The following is a 19,172-nucleotide window of genomic DNA, read 5'->3' as shown; positions in this document are numbered from 1 at the left end:
AATTGACCAAATTTAACTGATACAATCTTGTTTACCGAAAAAAAACACAACAATCTACGATTATGTGAACTTATGTTTTGCAGGATTTGTCTTTTTTGTTCCAGTACAACGAGGGTAGGGGACTAAGGAAAATAAAATAATAAAAAAGGTACAATGGGGTCAAGATTTGGCCCTAAGATCATATCCAATGGAGGGGGCTAAAGGTCTAAAAATAAAAAATGACCTGATTTGCTTAGAAACTCATCTTCAACCGATGACTGCACTATAATTCTATAGGGACCACCAAACCATTATTCGGCCAAAAGAGCATTGGGCTGGCCAAATATAATTTTCCACTTAGCCAATTTTTTTGGGCTTAGCTTCTCAATTGCAATAATTGATTTAAATTCAACGAGTAGATTTAAAAACATCCAATCGTAATTTAATTAAATTATTAAAAAAATTACAATATAAACTTAAAACTAATAAATTATTGAGGGGGCTATATTTAACCCCTTTGGTTGGAGATGGTATATGAGTATGACAATTCCTTAAAAATAATTTTTTGAAGGGTTATAATTTTGAACGGGGCTATGTTTAGGCCATTTCCAACTGAATGGGCTATGTTTAGCTTTCGTCCAGATTATAGCTCTGCAAGAAATTATTGTTTAATGAACATTATCAGACCATATTTATATATCATCTCCAATCGAAGGGGGCCTATTTTTTAGCCCCTTTAATATTTTAAGTTTGTTCTTTAATTTTATTGGTTAATTGAATTAAACTATCATATTAAAATAAGGTTTTCAGACATATTTTAAGTGCCACTTGAAGATGTGGCAATTTGAAAATTATTGAAAAAATTAAAGGAAAGATATTGGAAGATGTAAGAGAGGTTGTGTATAAAAAGAGTGTTTGAGGTGAATAGACTGTCAAGAATTAAAATAAAATGAAATAAGATAGTATGGAAGAGTAAAAAGGATGTGAGAAATGTGTAGAAATGTCTTAGGTATTTATAGGAAAAAATATTAGAATTTTTTATTTTTTTTCCTTTCGTCTTAAAAAATAAAAAACTTTCAGCTGAGCCCAACTAAAAGAGCTGGCTAGCTAGCCATATGACTGGATTTTGGCTTGGACCTCTATTGGAGATGAGTTTTGTATCAAAAAGAGATATCCTTTGCCCTATGATCCTATGGGCTTAGCCCTTTTAATTAGAGATGGCCTAAGTAGGATCTCCTGAAAGAAGGTGGGCAACTTAAGGGGAAACAGTCCCAACAGCTAAGGCCCAAGTTCAATAATAGCCCATATGGACATAGCCCTTTTAATTATGTTGTTTATTCATATATGCAGCCATGAAAAAATGGTCTCCATAAATTAACTCTTGATAATTATATACTTAGACAAAAACACTTTAAAACTATCAGTCAATACTTTAGGAATAAAAGATAAACTTATTTAATTTGTGATGAGAAAAGGACAGTAAAGAAATTTGGCTAAAGTGCATTTTACATTCTAAATACTATAGTTTGGTGGTTATTATCAAAATGCATTACAAGGTTACAATTTCAGCAGTTTACGTCTAAATGTTTTTACTTTAGTTTTTATGACTAATTCAATGGTTTTGAAATGAAATAAACAATGCAAGTGGTGGATTCACCTAGTGGCTAGGGTCTTTCTTTTCAATCTACTGTGTCCCGGGTTCAAACATTTTTTTTCCTAGTGTAGTATTATCGGTTGTAATCAGAAGACGAAGCAAACAAATGATAATAAAAGGGATGTGATGTCCACACACCTTATTTTACTTCTCACGCACCTTTTTAATTTTTAGCCGTCGGATAGGATGAATTGAAGAAGATCAACGAACATAAATTATTAAAGGGTGTATGAAAAGTAAAATGAGGTATGTGGATAACACGTTCCTAATAAAAACATAAAAAATGAACCAAGGAGAAGAACATACATAGAACCACGATGAAATTGATAGCAATGAAAAAAAATAAAGCAAGGACGAGGGAATCAGTAGAAAAGGAAAAAGAAAAAAATTTCTTTGCCCTTGGCATAATACATCAAATATATTTTATTTCAAAATTTAAACTCAAACCCAACGATGATAAATATGGTAATGAGCATCACCATTACTTTTGAATGATAAGCAAAAATATTCATTTTTCTAAAAGTCGGACAACTGTTTTGGCCAAACGACAAACAGCATTTGGCAAATACACGACACCGTGTGTAGTCGAGGGTTAGAAAAAGAAAACACAAGCTGTTTTCTTTTTCTTCTTCTTGTTATTCCCCATGCTGCCCTCCTAGTTCTTTGCCCGCTACGATGCGCATGTGGTTGTAAATTAATTTTGCTACCCCTCAAGATTTGAAGCCCTGTACGGCTGTTTCAGTCGCCTTACCCCAAGGTCGGCCCTGCTCAGGGAGGAAGGAAGAGGAAATTAGTTGTCACGTGATTTATTTGTTTCTTTAATACAAATAATACTGAGAGGAGAAATCAAACTAAAATCTTTGAATGCAGAAATAAATACTCTCACCGACTTTAACTACAAGCCTCTAGAACATGATTTATTTTGGATAATTAAGAAACGATCACTCCTTCTACTACATTATTTGATGATGATACATGAAACAATTGTGACTAAATACTAGAAGTAGTGGAAGGATACCACATTTTAGTACGATAGTGTAATATTACGTGATGTGCCAAGCGAATATAAGCAACATCGTGATCAAATTATTTAATATTATATGGATCCATCACTTACCATATCTATACAAAATTGTGGTCTCTTTAAACTTATTAGCAATGAACTCTTGGAATCTCATCCCCTCTAGACCTAAATAAACTGAGCCTAAGGATCAAAGGATTCGGACTGTTGAAATTTGATCTAACGGGTACAATTATTATAACTTTTAGAGGATCTTTTGTTTGTAGTCTTTGGACCAAATTTCAACGGTCCGGATTTTTTGCTCTGAAGCCTTAGTTTATTTGGGTCCTAAAGGGATCCGGTTCCCTCACTTTTTTCTTTGATGTCCTTATGTAATCATTGTAGTTTATTTATAATCTCTTGTTTTATTACATTTATTTCCAATTTTCTTACAATCATAATTTATAATCTCTTGTCTCATTAGGGTACATTTTACAAATAATATTTTTTTTAAAATTATTGTGAAAAATGACAAACGAAAGTCAGCAGATATAATTTTTCATTTTTGTAAATAAAATTTTACATTTTCAAGATGTGAGTTATGGTAGTTTAATCCAAGATCAATTTCTAAAAACGGCCAAAAGCATATTTGCTAGTAATCTTAGAAAATGAAAAATTACAGTATATATATATATATATATATATATATATATATATATATATATATATATATATATATATATATATATATATATTTTTTTTTTTTTTTTTTTTTTGAAAAAGCGAATTGTCTACAATAAGAGATGAAGGAGTGAGTTAAGCTTCACAATATCTGTGTTATAATAAGATGGTTCAAATTCGCATTTGACGAAAATCGAACTTAAGATCTCTTACTAGTATGTGTTTTGTAAGTTTTTTTAAATCAAAAACGAAAAAGAAAAAGAAAACGAAAACAAAAAATGAAAAAGGTAAAAGATCTGACCAGAAAAGAAAAAAAAAAGGAAAAGGTAAGTTTTTTTTATCACCAACCACTACTTTGGTACCGTTGCAAAGCAGGCATTCCAACGGTCAAAAAATTCAAACTATAGATATTGTTGTTATATATTATAATCTCCGACGGTTTCTACCTTCATCCAACGGTCATATCGCATCTCCAAACCTATACTTTGGTAGCATTGTGGATATCATCTTCCGAGCCCCATAAACTTATACACATATTTTCTAAATCCAGTGAAAATTTTTACCTAGAAAAACAAAGTGCAAGAAATGGAGGTAAAGTCTTCTGATAAGGAATGGAGGAGGATTTCTTCATCGACACCCCCAAAGCGCCCTCTAACCCCAAAGCCCTCTACATCTGGTACTCTCTCTCTCTCTCTCTCTCTCTCTCTCTCTCTCTCTACATTGGTTTTTAATAGAAAGATGCAATTTCCATTTGTGATTTCTTTTTTCTCCGTATCCGAAACGAAGCATTGGAAGTCTTCTAATTGTTTAGATATTTTAGTTTTTGTATCAAGACTTGTGTTTTTCATGAAATATGCAGACGAAAACGATCAATATTATCAGCAAGTGGGCAACTCCAGTCTGCAGAGCCCCAAGAAACCATTGACAAAGAACTACATGTCGCCAACCATATCTGCAGCTTCCAAATCCAAGGCCCTTGCTTCAAGAAAGAACATCTTAGGGGAGAGAAACGAGGCCTACCAACCAGATTTTTCGAATACCCATGTTGAAAAATCGCAGAGCCCCAAGAAACCATTGACAAAGAACTACATGTCACCAACCACATCCATATCGGCAGCTTCCAAACCCAAGGCCATTGCTTCAAGAAAGAACATCTTAAGAGAAAGAAACAAGGCCTCCGAACCCGATTTTTCGAATACCCATGTTGAAAAATCCTATATAGCTATTGATAATGCTAGGGACTCTTTGCCTCAAGCCCTGCCAAAAACCCCTTCAAGTTTTCAATCCCATGATGTTGATGAGGCTCTTTCCGATGATTTTTCTTCAAGGCCATATGACCCGGTAACCAATTACCTTTCTCCGAGGCCTCAATTCCTCCGCTACAAGCCCAACAGGCGGCAAGAGTTGTTTCTTGGCCTGGAAAATGGTGTTGGGTTGAAGATTTGTACAAGTGGTTCTTTTGATTACCAGAAAGCCACTGATGAGGAAGTTGGTGCTGTTACAAGTCCTGGTTCTTTGGCTTTACCTCGTCCAGATGAGTCTCTTAAGCAAGAAGATGAAGAAGTTGAGCTGCGTGATAGTGGTTCTTTTGATTACCAGAAAGCTACTGATGTGGAAGTTGGTGCTGTTACAAGTCCTGGTTCTTTGGCTTTGCCTCGTCTGGATGGGTCTCTTAAGCAAGAAGATGAAGAGGTGGAGTTGCGTGATAGTGGTTCTTTTGATTACGAGAAAGCTTCTGATGAGGAAGTTGGTGTTGTTACAAGTCCTGGTTCTTTGTCTTCACCTCGTCCGGATGGGTCTCTTAAGCAAGAAGTTGAAGAAGTTGAGTTGATTGATAGTGGTTCTTTTGATTACCAGAAAGCCACTGATGAGGAAGTTCGTTCTGTTACAAGTCCTGGTTCTTTGTCTTCACCTCGTCCGGATGGGTCTCTTAAGCAAGAAGTTGAAGAAGTTGAGTTGATTGATAGTGGTTCTTTTGATTACCAGAAAGCCACTGATGAGGAAGTTCGTTCTGTTACAAGTCCTGGTTCTTTGGCTTCGCCTCGTCCAGATGGGTCTCTTAAGCAAGAAGTTGAAGAAGTTGAGTTGAGTGATAAAGACATTGAGGCAAGTGATGAGGAAAGTGATGAGGAGGAATACGAGGAGGATGAGGAAGAGAAGAGCGGGAAATTGAAATCGGGATTAAAATTTTTTCTTCTTTTGTTGGCTATAGTTCTCTTTTCCTCATATGTGTCTCCAATGAACCATCAAACACACTTTGAAGGCATGGAAGATGCGTATTGTAGCATTCAGAACTCTACAATTGAAGCTGCTTTGTTGAAGAAACTTGAAAGTGGAGATAATCTTTGGGATCAAAAAGAAGAAAGACGTACGGGTTTCGTGGAAGTAATTAAAGGAGCTATTGAAGCGAAGGCTGAGGAGGTTATAGTTCAAGGAGAAGAGACGCAAATTGGTGAAGAGATCGAGGATGAAGCAAGGGTTGAAGATGAGAACTTGGGAGATATAGAACTTGCTGATGAGATGAGAGAAGTGGTGGACCCACAAGCTGAAGAAATCGAAGTAGAAAAGGAAGGAGGAATTGATGATTTGGGTGAAGTCGTGGTGGTGCCACAACTTGAAGATATTGAAGAGATTTCTGGTGACATAGTTGAGAATTCTGAGTTACAGGGTGCTGGACCATTCCTGTCCGATGACTTTGATCATCAGAATTTAGTGTCTGATGTTTCAAATGCTTTTGAAGGAGAGGTTGCGGCGGAGCAAAGTGATGGAATAGTTGAGAAAAAAATGGATGGAGCAGAAGAGTCTTCCACCAACATGGCTGCTGAACCTGTTATGCCGGAGACCCTGGATAACAATGATACAAGCTTTGATGAGGTTTCTGATTTAAAAGCAGAAAGGAACTGGAGGGAGGAGCTGATCAGTTTCATGAAATCGAAAATATTTTACACAGCTGCTATTGGGGTTTTCATATTTTCTGTGATTGTTGCTTCTTTGGTGTCGGTGTTTCGCTTTAATCGAAGGAATGCTACTAAAAAGGATTCTCGTACGATAGCAAGTCCTTCTTCTCCGCCCTTGAAGCTGTATTCTGAGCCCGTGATTGCAGAGAGATACAACTCAGTATTTCCTAGTAGGTGGGACGACTCATCTTTCAGAAGGATGTCCCTGTATTCCAAGCACTCAACCGGAGCAGTTTCCGGAGAGTATTTCCATAGCCAGGCACCGACAGTTGAATTGGTCAGCGAGCTTGTGGTCGGAGGAGAGGTCAGCAGCTCTCTAAGGAGCAGTGATATGAAAAACAAGATGACAGAAGGTGAAGAAAGCAACTATTCTGTTTCTTCCAAAAAGCTGGGGAGCAAAGCTCGGTCAGTTTCTATTCGAGCCCAGCCGACGGAGTCAGAGTTTTCTTCTATCTCTATGGATTCCCATTCATACGGAAGCTTTATTACGCCTCAGAAGGTCATGAAGAAAAAGGTGAGAACTTTTCGGTTGTAGATAATTTTATTTGAAGGATGTGCTTTTGAGAATAATTTATTTGTGTCATGAAAGCTAATGATTTCTTCTTGTTCTTTCTCTGTGTCGATTTAGGAGGGTGGTAAAGACGGAGAAGTTACAACTCCGCTGAGGCGATCAAGCAGACTTCGCAACCGAACGGTCACGTCTCCATGAATTTCCAGACGGAAATCCATATTCTGACCTAACACGCAGAAGCTAGGTTGTTTTGTAGTTCAGTATTCTTCCACTGAAGAGTGTCTGGAGCATTTGAGCTGTGTGATGCTAGTTATTATAGAGAGAGAATCTCATATGTTCTTTTAGCATTTGGTTCTTCTTCATTTGTATTTCTGTATTTTTATTTGAATGAATATTTTAGTATCTCCCTCAAAAAGCAAAGCCAAAACAGAATATGACCAGTAGCAGCACTAAAACTAAATGTCCAATCCAACCAAATAACCAGCACAAAGCAAGAAGATTACAGATTCAACTGATGTTAACTGCAAACAATAACCAGTGCGGATAATATGGAATAGCTGAAATTCGCAGCGAGCCGATCATATATCACTTCTTAAAAGAAACAAGTCGCCTTACAGAAAACTGCTACTTGTGCACTGCCAGCTGAAAATAAGAGTCTAGTGGTTTCGTGAGTTTGTTTGCCCTCACTAATTTTCATTGGACTGGACTGGACTAATTATTAATCTGGTGTTTGTTGAGCGCAGGACTAAGTTTAGTGGAACTAACTAGGACTCGCCTCGACAAAAACCTTCACTAGAAGGTCTTAGCGAGACCCAATGAATAGCACGGGACTGGCTATAAGACCGTGCTTCGCTTTGACCTCGACCTCTGCTTCGCACGATTGACGATATACCTGCATCGCCGATGGTCTCTGTTGAAACCCAAACTCCCAAAAGATGGGATCTTTCTGTACCTGGAGGAATATGAGAGGCCAAGAACGCTGGCACCCACGACAGGGATGAAGACACCATATCCAATGGAGAGGGTTAAAGGGCTAAAAGGCAAAAATGTGGCATGATTTGGACAAAACCGATCTCCAACTGAAAGCTAGGCTAAAATTCAGTGGAGCCTACCAAGCCAAAACATGGCCAAAGGGCTATGGGACTGGCCAGGTTTGGCATGGTTCTAGTTCACGCCAAAACCCAATACCAGTAAAAACCGAGAGAAGAGGGGAACCAGTGGTGAATCAAGGCACTAGAGGGAAGGTTGATGCTTCCACAAGTGATTTTGTGGGACTGTGCAGCCTCGACGAGTGGTTTTGTAAAATCTGAAAAATATAGCTAGAAGGTCGTTTGATTCTGAAATTTATAGGGTTGATAGCTAACATGTCAAGAAAGATCGTGACAAAATTTCAGAGTGAACGGAAAACTTTTGGTGGGTCTAAAATATGCAGAAATTTAAGTTAGGTTGCGGAGAAGGGTCCCTGAACCAGTTTGGAGAAACTTCGATTAAAACCTGCCCTATAAACCTTATTTTAATTTGATTTTTATACAGAATGATCTTTATATATAGACAAGGAAGTCCTACGAATTTATGATCACGGGGTTTTGGAAAGTAGGATTTTGGAGCACGGACTTGCTCTTATTTGGATCTGATCAACTTATTTGGCAGTTTGACATTCTGCAAATATTTTAACACATTTTACATACTATATAACCTCATTTTCATCTAATTTCACATTCTATTCACTTAAAAAATTATGTACGGATAATTGTAATTTAATATGGTATAAGTAGTTGTTTAATTAAATTAAACAATAAATTTTAAAAATAAACTTAAAAGTAATAATTTTAATGATTGAGAGGCTATGTTTAGCCTCTTCCATTAAGATAGTATATGAATATGGCATGACACTGTTTATTAAAAAAATAATTTCTTGGAAGGCTATAATTCTGGATGAGGTTATGTTTAACCTTTTCTATTGGAAATGGCCTATTTGGATTGGGACGACAGCAGCTTGGGGTTGTCTTCTCCATCGGGAGCTGGGGTTGCTGATTTGATTTGGTTTTTTTTTTTTTTTTTTTTTTTTTTTTTTTTTAGGTTTTGATTTTAAACTGGCTTTTGTTGATATGCAATTGCGGAATTGTGAGATGGCTTTTCATTTGATTTCCAACTGCAAGTCTGCAATGGTGGGGAATTGGCTTTTGAGAGAGGAAGAAACTAACTGGGAATCGAACCTAAGGTCTATATGAAGATTTGAAACTACGATTTAGACTATGAACAATGCGAACCTTGTTCATAGATGATGTAGATGAGTTAGCACAAGACTTAATGCATAAAAACGAGTATGCATCTAGGATTTCAAAAGAACAAAGAAAGGAGGCTTGGGGAGCTTATGGCACTCTAAAAAAAAACGTAATCTTTCTAAAAAAATCTGTGACTAAATACTACGAGTATTGGTAGGATACCACATAGTACAATATTTTAATAAGAAATTTTTTTGAAATGTCATATGAACTTATTAGCATTTTTCAATTTGTCATATAAACCAAAATTTTAAGTAAATTGTGATACCAACTTTTTGAAATCATTAATTTGTCATCTCTTCCTAACTCTGTTAAGTTTTCCATCCAATATAAGTCATGTGCCTCGCACATGATTTGTGTTTAGGGTTATTTCAGTCATTCTAATACCTTACGTCCCTTTTATTAAGTTGTATTTGACAAAAAACTGTAGCGTTTCTTAGGCAATGGAACAATATTTTCTAAATGATAGCAATGAAATGATATGTAATGCACTCTCTTCTAGTTATTCCAAATATGTTATGATACACAAGTGGGAGTTTGCATTTTAGCATGTCACGAAGACATAATTTCATACGGACTCTATAAATGAGAAACAGGTTGACGTTTTGTGTCATAAATGAAGTTGTAGATGCATATGCACTAAAGAAAAGTAAAAAATTAAGGGTTTGTACTAAATAAAAGTAAAAAACTTGTGAAAATATGTTAAAATGACCTAAGTAACCTTGAACACAAGTCATGTGCAAGGCACATAACTTATATTGGATGAAAAACGTAACGGAGTTGGGAAAAGATGACAAATAAACGATTTTTGTAAAGTTGGTATGGCAAATTACTTAAAATTTTAGTTTATATGATAAATTGAAAAATATGAACAAGTTCATATGACATTTCAAAATTTTCCCTATTTTAATATTATATGATGTGCTAGCGAATATAACCAACGTCCAGTGATCAAATTATTAATTAATATTATATGTGTACATCACTTATCATAGGTGTATAAAATTATGGTCTCTTTAGAATTATTTGCAATGAACTCACTTTTTTCTTTGCAATCTTTGTGTAATAATTATAGTTTATTTAAAATCTCTTGTTTTATTACAGTTATTTCCAATTTATTTACCATAATATTATTTTAGATTGACAATTAGTAGAAGGATTAGGCTACGTTTTAAAAACGACTATACCAAAAAATGTATTTGCTAGTAATTTTAGAAAATGTAAAAGGGTTTTTTTTTTCACAAGTGCCGCATGAATTTGTAAACATGTGCAATAATATCACCTGAACTTCCAATTTTTATTTTTTACTATCTGAACTCTCTTAACTATTGAGATCTACCACATACATTACTTCCATTTCTTTTGAGGAAAACTAATGAAAAGTGCTTCAAAACTTTGAAATTTAACAAAAAAAATCATCCTCTAACTTTATTTAATGATAAGAACAAGAGAGAAAAAAAAAATTATTGCCTAAAGGTGCGTGCAATTGCACACCAACCATGTAGATGACCAACAAAAGGTTGGTTGGAAAGCTATGAATTCATCAAAGGGTTTTTATCACAAATGATTCCTAAGATTGACCAAACTCATCATTTTGATCCCTCACTTTCAAAATCAATCAATGTTGTCCCTAACATTCAATACCTCACATCAATTTGGTATTTCCATTAAGATTCCATCAACTATTTTGTTAGTTTGTATGTGGGACCCACAAATCCAATCAAATGATGAATGGTCCCTGACATTGATCCAACTCCTCATTTTGGTCCCTGAGTTTCAAAAATCGATAAATTTGGTCCCTGACACACCTCGATCCGGAATGTCCACCTGGACTCTGAATCGAGTTGTGCTGGCTGATATCAGGAGGGTGACGAAGCCATAAAGTGTAGTGATGTGGAAAATGTGAATAAATTTAAACCTAAAAGTGCCTAAATATAAGAATGCGCTTGTGAGCGATAATGAACCCATTTCACACATGATGTTAGAGCATAAGTAAAATATGGTAAAGTAGGATGAGAATTATACTATCGAAGGTAATCTCAATACCAAGATTTGTCAAGAATCCTCGTCGACACAAAAGCTTAGCCACTAAAACCTGGAAGGGCAAAAAACAAGGGTGAGTGGGCCTAAAAATAAAGTTTTATACAAACCTTTTTGAAAACTTTATAGCCCCTCGTCGTAAAATAAGTATAGTTTCCAAAATATACGTACTACATATAGTATAAAAATACTTACCATAACCTACAATAGCTGAAGAATTCAATACGTCACAAAATGCGTTAATAGGCATATAACTACCACTAATCACAATATCTCGCAGGAATGAACATATCATATTGAGTGCTCATCAACACATGCTGACACATGATTTCATGTAGAGGTATTCTGACATGAACATGACTGGGTGTAATAATGATTTACGCTCTAGTACTACAATCACATGAAGACTGGCGCTACGTGCATCACATACGAGTCCTAATTGCTTATAGCAATCTAGGACTGGACTGGCACATACAATGGATCCAAAGTGAGCGTATGGTGCGATGTGAACATACACGTGAAAGACTGGCCCTGGCCCAGGCCCAGGAAAGTACTAACACCGGTGGAGCAACGATGAGCAGATAATGTAAATAAAAGCATACAGTGGTAAATTGATAATTCATGTCACCATAATACTATTCATGTTCATAAATATAATTAAGGCATCAATAATAATACGCATACCCGTGCATCCCGTAGGACATAGCATAACTTCATAATTTCTATCAATGTGCTAAATCTTATAAACGTCACGCTAATCTAGGTGACGTATTGTAGAAAACTCTTTATGAAATGTATAAATGGAAACTAACAATTATATATATATATATATATATATATATATAAGAAAAGACCCACTCACATGTACTTGTGATGTCACACCGTTCGAGATAGGAAGGCCAGAGTTTCGAATAATAATCGCACCTAACCATGATATTGAGACCCATTAGTAAAACTCAACTTAAATGACTAAATTTGGAAAAAAATGGAGTGTGGATTCGGAATCAGAGCATCGATATACGCTACGGAGGGGTCCCGGGAAAATTTTGTAAAAGGTCAACGGTCAACCCTAAAAAGTCAACCGAGATGCTGAGATGGAAAACTATGTTAAAACTTTGGAATTTCACTACATGGATGTAAAAAATGGACTCGGGGCATCGAAACTAGCCTAGAAGGGTTCCCGAGAAAATTTCGAAAAAGTCAACACAAGGAATATTCCAAACCCAATTCAGAGATGGACCGGCCCGGATCTCGGTTTCGGATCCGGATCCTGGTCGCGAATTTGGGCTTTTTTTCTTCTTTTCTTTTGATGTACCAAATCGGGTTGACCCGTTTGAACTCGTGGGTCACCAGACCCAACAAAAAAGAAGACCGGATGTCCCCAGCTCCAATCAACCATAAAACTTTACTAAACCTAGCCCTCCATATATCAAATCGAAGCTCAGAGGACAAGGAATTGGAAAATACCTTTGGTTTCCTCAGTCATGGCCGGAGTTGGCCGGAAAATAGCTCGAAACCGTTGAATATCCGCCGGAAAACTGGGGAATTTCCCTCTGCACCGTTTCTGTACCAAAACCCCCACAAAAAACCTTAGAAAAGCTAGAATTACATACCAAAACACGATCCACTAAGTTTTAAGTTGTTTTCAAGACTCACCATCGTCGGAAAATTAACCCACCAAAACTGGGCTTGGGTGTACAACGTGGGTTCGATATCAGAGCTTAGTTTTTTATTTTCTAATTTAAATCGAGGAGGGGGACAAGGTGTGTAGGTTGGTGGTGGCGATCTCAGCCTCACGACCGATAAATGTTGCAGAGGGAGAAAGCTGGGAAATATGAAATGGAAAGGTGTGGGAAGAGGTAGTGAGAAGAGAGAGAAAGAGTGTTCCCTGAAAATGGGGAAAAGAAGGAGAGACACAGAGGTGAGGAAGAGGAGTGGGGCGTGGGACCTACGTGGTACACAGCCCAACGCCAAAAAGAAAAATAAATAAAATTACCTCCCGTAAACGTGAAATTACTAAAACACCATTTACGAAAGGTAAGTCTGTAAAATCTCCATCGTAACTCCGAATTTGATTCTTCTTGTGCCTACGTGTTCATAGTGACGAGCACTACGAGGATACCCTAAAAGAATATTTCATACACTCACAATACGCTGGTCAACAAATGTCAACATCCTCGCCTCTAAAGGTATTTTTGTCAATTCACTCTTTTAAAATTAATAAAAGCGTAAAATTAGAGACAGGTTATCTCAATCCCTGACTTTTATTACCGCGTATCAATTTATTGCCTCCATTAATGTGGTCCCACTAATCCAATTATATGACTCAATGTGGATTAACTATAAGAAACTATTTTTTTTAAGAGTGAACCAAAACAAGGGTATTCTACGCTGGCATTTTTCTCGCATCCCACAACCCCAATTGGAAGAAAAAAATTCAATCTAAATTCAATACATTCGAATCCAAATTCAATTCAAATTTCATAGTATTTAGGATTATAACCAACTAGAGAGAATGAGGAGTGAGTTCAGGAGGCCAAGCACTTTAGTGGTGTCATGGTGCTTTCCTTTTCCTTTTGAGCATACCCTGATGAAGACGATGATGACTTTTTTTTTTTCTTCTTTTAGTTTTAGTTTTTAATTTCTTATTTTACTTTTAGTTTTAAATCTTAAAAAAAATAGTTTCTTATAGTTAATCTATATGGCGCCATATGATTGGATTAGTGGGATAAAAAATATTGACGAAACTTTAACGGAATGATTAAATTGATGTGTGATATTGAAAGTCAGGGACTAAATTTATTGATTTTTGAAACCCAAGGACCAAAATGAGGAGTTGGATCAATGTCAGGAACCATTTGCGATAAAAACTCTTATTTTGTGTGATCCACGTGTCGCCATTTCATTGGATTTGTAGGTCCCACATACAAACTAACATAATAGGTGATAAAATCTTAACGGAATGACCAAGTTGATGTGCGGTAGTGAATGTTAGGGATGACATTGATTGATTTTGAAAGTGAGGGACCAAAATGATGAGTTTGATCAATCTCAGGGACTATTTGTAATAAAAACCTTTCATCAAATTCAACCATACCTTTGTCGTGGATATGAAGGTTCCTTTTTATCAAGATTTCTAAATTTGCTCCTTATGGGTCATTGTTATTTGTTTGGGTAAAGTACAAAAACTACCTCAATTATTGATGTCATGACACTTTCATACCTCATATTTTAAAATTGACAATGTCATACCTCATCTTTAGAATTTGGTACAATGTTATACTTTCCGTTACTTTGCCGTTTACTTTTTAGTTAAATGCTGACGTGGCTTGATTCGGGGCCCACTTTCTATTAAAAAATCATTAAAATATTATTAAAAACTAATAAAAATTATTTAATATTTTTTAAATATTAAAATAATAAAAAAAATTAAAAAAAGAAAAATAAAACAACCCTCAGTTCGTCCCTCCCCCTCCCCCCTCCTCTCTCTTCTCCCCATCTTCATTTTCTTCCCCCCACCTGCAACCCCCCTCCCCAAAAAAAAAATAAAATAAAATCCAATTTGTCTTCCCCCCGCACCCACCCTCAGTTTGTCTTCCCCCCTCCCCACCCCCTCTTCTCCCTCCTACAACCCAAAAAAAAAAAAAAAAAACCCAGATCCCGTCAGCGGGAAGATGGGTGCGCAGAGAAGGTGGAGGATGAGTGCGGAAGAGGATGTGGAGAATGGATGAGAGTGGTGGATTTGGGGTTGGCAGGGGGTTGGGTTGGGGGGGGGGGATGAACTGGGTTGTTTTTTATTTTTTTTTTCTTTTCTTCTTATTCTTCTTCTTCTTTTTGGGTTGCAGGGGGTTGTTTGAGGGGGGGGGGGGGAGGGGGGAACTGGGTTGGGTTGGAAATTTTTTTTTCTTCCTCTTCTTCTTCTTCCTCCTTGTCCTTTTTTCCTCTTCTTCTTCTTCCTCCTTCTCCTTCTCCTATCAAATAATTTTTTTTTAGTTTTTAAAAATATTTTATTAATTTTTTAATAGAAAGTGGGCCCTGAATCAAGTCACGTCATCATTTAACTGAAAAGTAAACGGCCAAGTAACGGAAAGTATAACATTGGACCAAATTCTAAAGATGAGGTATGACATTGTCAATTTTAAAAGATGAGGTATGAAGGTGTCGTGACACCAATAGTTGAGGTAGTTTTTTGTACTTTACCCTATTTGTTTTGATGCAATGTTTTGAACATCTTTTTGTAAAACATGTTTTACAGATTTGCAATCGACTTTGATTAAAAATTTTTGATTTAATAAATTATCTTGAAATTTGCTAATGCATAATACTATAGATAATATTTCTTTCTTAATAGTATTATAATTACTTTGTGCTGGATTCCATACTCCTGAATGGAAACGAACAATTTATTCAGGAGATCCGGAAGAAATTGACTGTTTGAGAAATGGCTGTATTGATTAAATATTTCATTCATGATATTCTGAAACTCATTGGGTGCATTCTTAAGACCGAATGACATTACATTCCATTCATAATGACCAAAAGGAGTGACAATGTTGTTTTGTATTTATCATCTTCATGAATTTGGATTTGCCAAAAATCCAGACTTCATGTCAAATTTTGAGAAGATTATAGTTTGACTAAGTCTCTTAATTAAATCTCTTTTGTTGGGAATTGGATACCGTATCCATTCTAAGACTTCATTGAAAGGTTTGTAATTAATGACTAATCTGGGAGTTCCCCTTTCTAATTTAGCATTTTTCTGGACATAAAAAGTAGGACAAGACCAGGGTGATTTGCTTTTCCTAATGATTCCTTTATTGAGAAGTTCTTGGATTTCTTTTCTGCAGAATTCCATAACTTCTTGACTCATTTGGATTGGTCTGGCTTTTGTTGGTATTTTCTTTTCATTAAATTCCTTATTGTAAGGAAGTTTGACAATGTGTTGTTTTCTATGCCCAAAGGCATTGGAAATATCTGAACAAATTTCATTAACAAGTTTCTTTTGAAAATTGTCAATGCTTTGTAACAAAGATTTGTTTGTTAATTGTTCTTCAATTCTTTTGTAATTAATTTCTTCTTTTAAGAAATTAATTTGTTGTGATTTTTTGGTAACTAAATTGATGATTTTTGAGATGCTATCTTTTTGTAATTGTCTTAATTTTTTGAGATTTGTTTCCGTACATAATTCAAATGTGATTTTTTGTGCTAATATTTTGGTGGTTATACGATTATGGTGTACCTTAAAAAGATATAGAAGAGCTATGAAGGGGAGACCTAGAATGACTGGGTCTGAAATATTTTTTATCAAAACAAATGGAGTTTTAAAGCAAACATTGTTTAGACAAACATGGTCTTTTGAGATTTCATATTTTAACTGCATTGGTGGTTGATTTGCAGCACTAAGGATTTTTGTTGATTTATGAAAATACTTAGTGGGAACTAAACCTTCTTGAATACAAAGTCTGCACCTGAGTCAATTAAGACAATTGTTTCTAACTGGAAATCTTCATTTATGATTTTTTTTATTTTAGAATACCATTATTGGATCCTAATTTTTTGTAGTAATCCTAAAACTAGGTTTTTTTTGTTGAATTTTCTATGGATTTGGTTCTGACTCTTGATCAGAGGAAGAACTATTGTGTTCTTCATCATTATTGCCAACGAGTGCTTGTGTTTGGATACTACTGAGATGTGAGTGAATTTCTATGTTTTCTGATTTTAAGGACTTAATTTCTTCCTTAATTTTGTTGACTTCTCTTTGTAGATCTTGAACCGTAATTTCTTACTTAGTCTTGTTAAACTTTTCTAGGGTTGTGCTAAGACAGATTTTTGGGGCCACTTGAGGTTGACTAGTACTTGCTTCTTCATGGGAGACTAACTGCTTAAGTTTCTTTAAATAAAATGATTTTAATTCAGGGTAATCTACTTTGCCAATTAACTCGATAAGAAGATCTTCTTGTTCTTCTTGTTTATTGAGGACTGAAATCTTTTTACAACAAGTATAAGTGCATCTTATTTTAATGTCGGGGGATGAAAGACTACTTGAAGAATTATTGGAAGAAGACGAATTAGAACTTAAATCATCTTCGGATTGACTATGGTCCGTGTCTCTTAATTCTAAGACTTGGATTAACTGGGTTTTCTCTTCCTCAGAGATTTTCAACTGGTTGATTGTTTTCTTGAGTCTACATTTATTTAAATAATGACCGAATTTGCCACACTTGTAGCAATTCCCTTTTTGTTCTTGGTTTTTGAAGTGGAATTTTCCTGAGGGTTTTCTCTTCCATTTGCTAGACCTGGGTTTCTCATAAAATTTATTTGTTTCAAAATTCTTATTTTTGAATTTGTTATATTTGGGATGTCTTCTACTGGAATACCTATTTGGGTATCTATTTGGATACCTATTGTAGGCTTTTGATTTTTTCTTTTTGTTGGATGGAGCAATAGGAGGTAATCCGTATTGTTCACAAAATGTTCCTAATTCGTACTTGGCTATTGACTTGTTTTGTAATTTTCATATCAATACACATTTTCAATCATTCTTTCTAGATAATATTAATAATATTTTCATAAGTAAGGGTATGATATGGTATGATACCTTCTTCATTGACTAAAACATTTCTAATTTTATGGGCAAATAAATTTGGTAATCCATTAATGAATTTTTCTTTCCAAAACGGTTGATTACTATCCTCTCTAAGCATGACTCTAGACATGAAAATATCTTTGTACCATCTAAAATCGCTTAGGGTTTGACATCTTAAATTACTAAGTTGATCATGAATTCTGAATGTGACATTACTGGGTGTTCCTACGAAATGCTCTATAATGGTGAAAAGTAATGTGTTGACTGCATTTGGGACTCTGCGTCCTATATGCCCATCAAAGATGGGTGTTCCATCTTCGTCTCTTTTGACTGCATTTTTAATTTCATTTCTTGATTGTTCAGTGAGATGTTTTTCCCACCAGGAATGAAGCATTCTTGTAAATCCAGTGACTAAAAGGTCGACAACTTGAGTTTGATTGAGGTTATGATTGGTAATATAATTATTAGCAACCATGGAGATGTGTTGTAATTTATTCAAAAGTTCTTATTCTGACAATCCATCTATATTCCATTCATAGAGTTTATCAACTGAGACTGAGAATTGGTTTTGGATGTTTCTTTCCTCAAATTGAATGTCCGAAGGTGTTGGCCTCGGATACCAATTTTTGGTAAGAGTTGGTGGAGTCTTTTGTTTGTGATTCGTTTTAGTTCAAGATTTTGAAAAGCTTCTTCTACTTTTCTAATGGAATTTGTTTCACTCTCTCCTTTTGAATCCCATATTGTAGAAATTGTTTCTGGTTGAGATTCATCTGGGTGTTGTAAAGCATTGATTGTTTTTTCTTGTTTTAACAATTCATTCTAAGTAGGATTGTTTACTCTCACAACCCAAACAGTAAGGCGTGTTCCAAACATAACCTTAGTCAAGTGAGTGATTATTATCATTAGTTCCGGCCCATCTGGTATCAGAGCCAAGTGAGTGGTAATTGAGTTATCATCTTTATAATCAACACATTTGTTCATCTTTCAGTTTGGAACCAACTATTATAGATGAATAAAAATAATTGAACAAATGATTGATCAGTGTTTACCTTGAACTTGAGGTATTCAACGAATTGACTGTGAGTAAGAATTTTATTCCATTCAAAATCAGTTGTTATGAAAATATTCTTCATAATGAAAATTATGAATTAAAAATAATGATGCAAATATAATTTGAAAATAAGTTTTATTGCAAAACTTACATTAGAACTTACAATTGATGTACTGACGATTGAGTCAGTAAATAAGAAAATGACTTATGAAAAGGAGGTTGGTGCACGCAGACATCATTGACATTCTAAAAATGAAAAGTGTTTACAATTTTTTATTTCTTTGGGCACAATGTGAACTCAAAGAAACTTTTGATTGAGAAATTGTGGAAAATCCAAACTTTTTCTCTTTTCCTCCATAGTCTACTTCTCAAAGACTTTGGAAAAGGCCTTGGAAGACTTGCTTTTACTATTAATGAATGATGACTTG

At 35.3% G+C, this 19,172-nt stretch overlaps 1 protein-coding gene across 1 annotated transcript; it reads left to right on the top strand.

Annotated features, from left to right (window-relative positions):
• The first annotated feature begins 3,763 nt into the window (after positions 1-3,763).
• Positions 3,764-7,197, top strand: LOC137741057 (uncharacterized). The gene is made up of 3 exons (XM_068480865.2): positions 3,764-3,990; positions 4,174-6,785; positions 6,900-7,197. Exons 1-3 carry the CDS (start codon positions 3,900-3,902, stop codon positions 6,978-6,980), a joined length of 2,784 nt encoding a protein of 927 aa, XP_068336966.2. The 5' UTR covers positions 3,764-3,899; the 3' UTR covers positions 6,981-7,197.
• Positions 7,198-19,172: the final 11,975 nt, after the last annotated feature.

The sequence above is a fragment of the Pyrus communis genome, chromosome 9 (assembly GCF_041283825.1).
Source record: "Pyrus communis isolate YQ-2024b chromosome 9, ASM4128382v1, whole genome shotgun sequence".
In the NCBI taxonomy this organism is placed as follows: domain Eukaryota; kingdom Viridiplantae; phylum Streptophyta; class Magnoliopsida; order Rosales; family Rosaceae; genus Pyrus; species Pyrus communis.
This window is presented reverse-complemented; position numbering and strand designations above follow the sequence as displayed.

What these genes read in the sequence shown, in the direction of transcription:
- LOC137741057 (XM_068480865.2), top strand. Translation starts at nt 3,900, where the DNA reads ATGGAGGTAAAGTCTTCTGATAAGGAATGGAGGAGGATTTCTTCATCG. An exon ending in CCCAAAGCCCTCTACATCTG is followed by an intron (nt 3,991 to 4,173) that starts GTACTCTCTCTC and finishes TGAAATATGCAG; the next exon opens with ACGAAAACGATCAATATTAT. An exon ending in AGAAGGTCATGAAGAAAAAG is followed by an intron (nt 6,786 to 6,899) that starts GTGAGAACTTTT and finishes GTGTCGATTTAG; the next exon opens with GAGGGTGGTAAAGACGGAGA.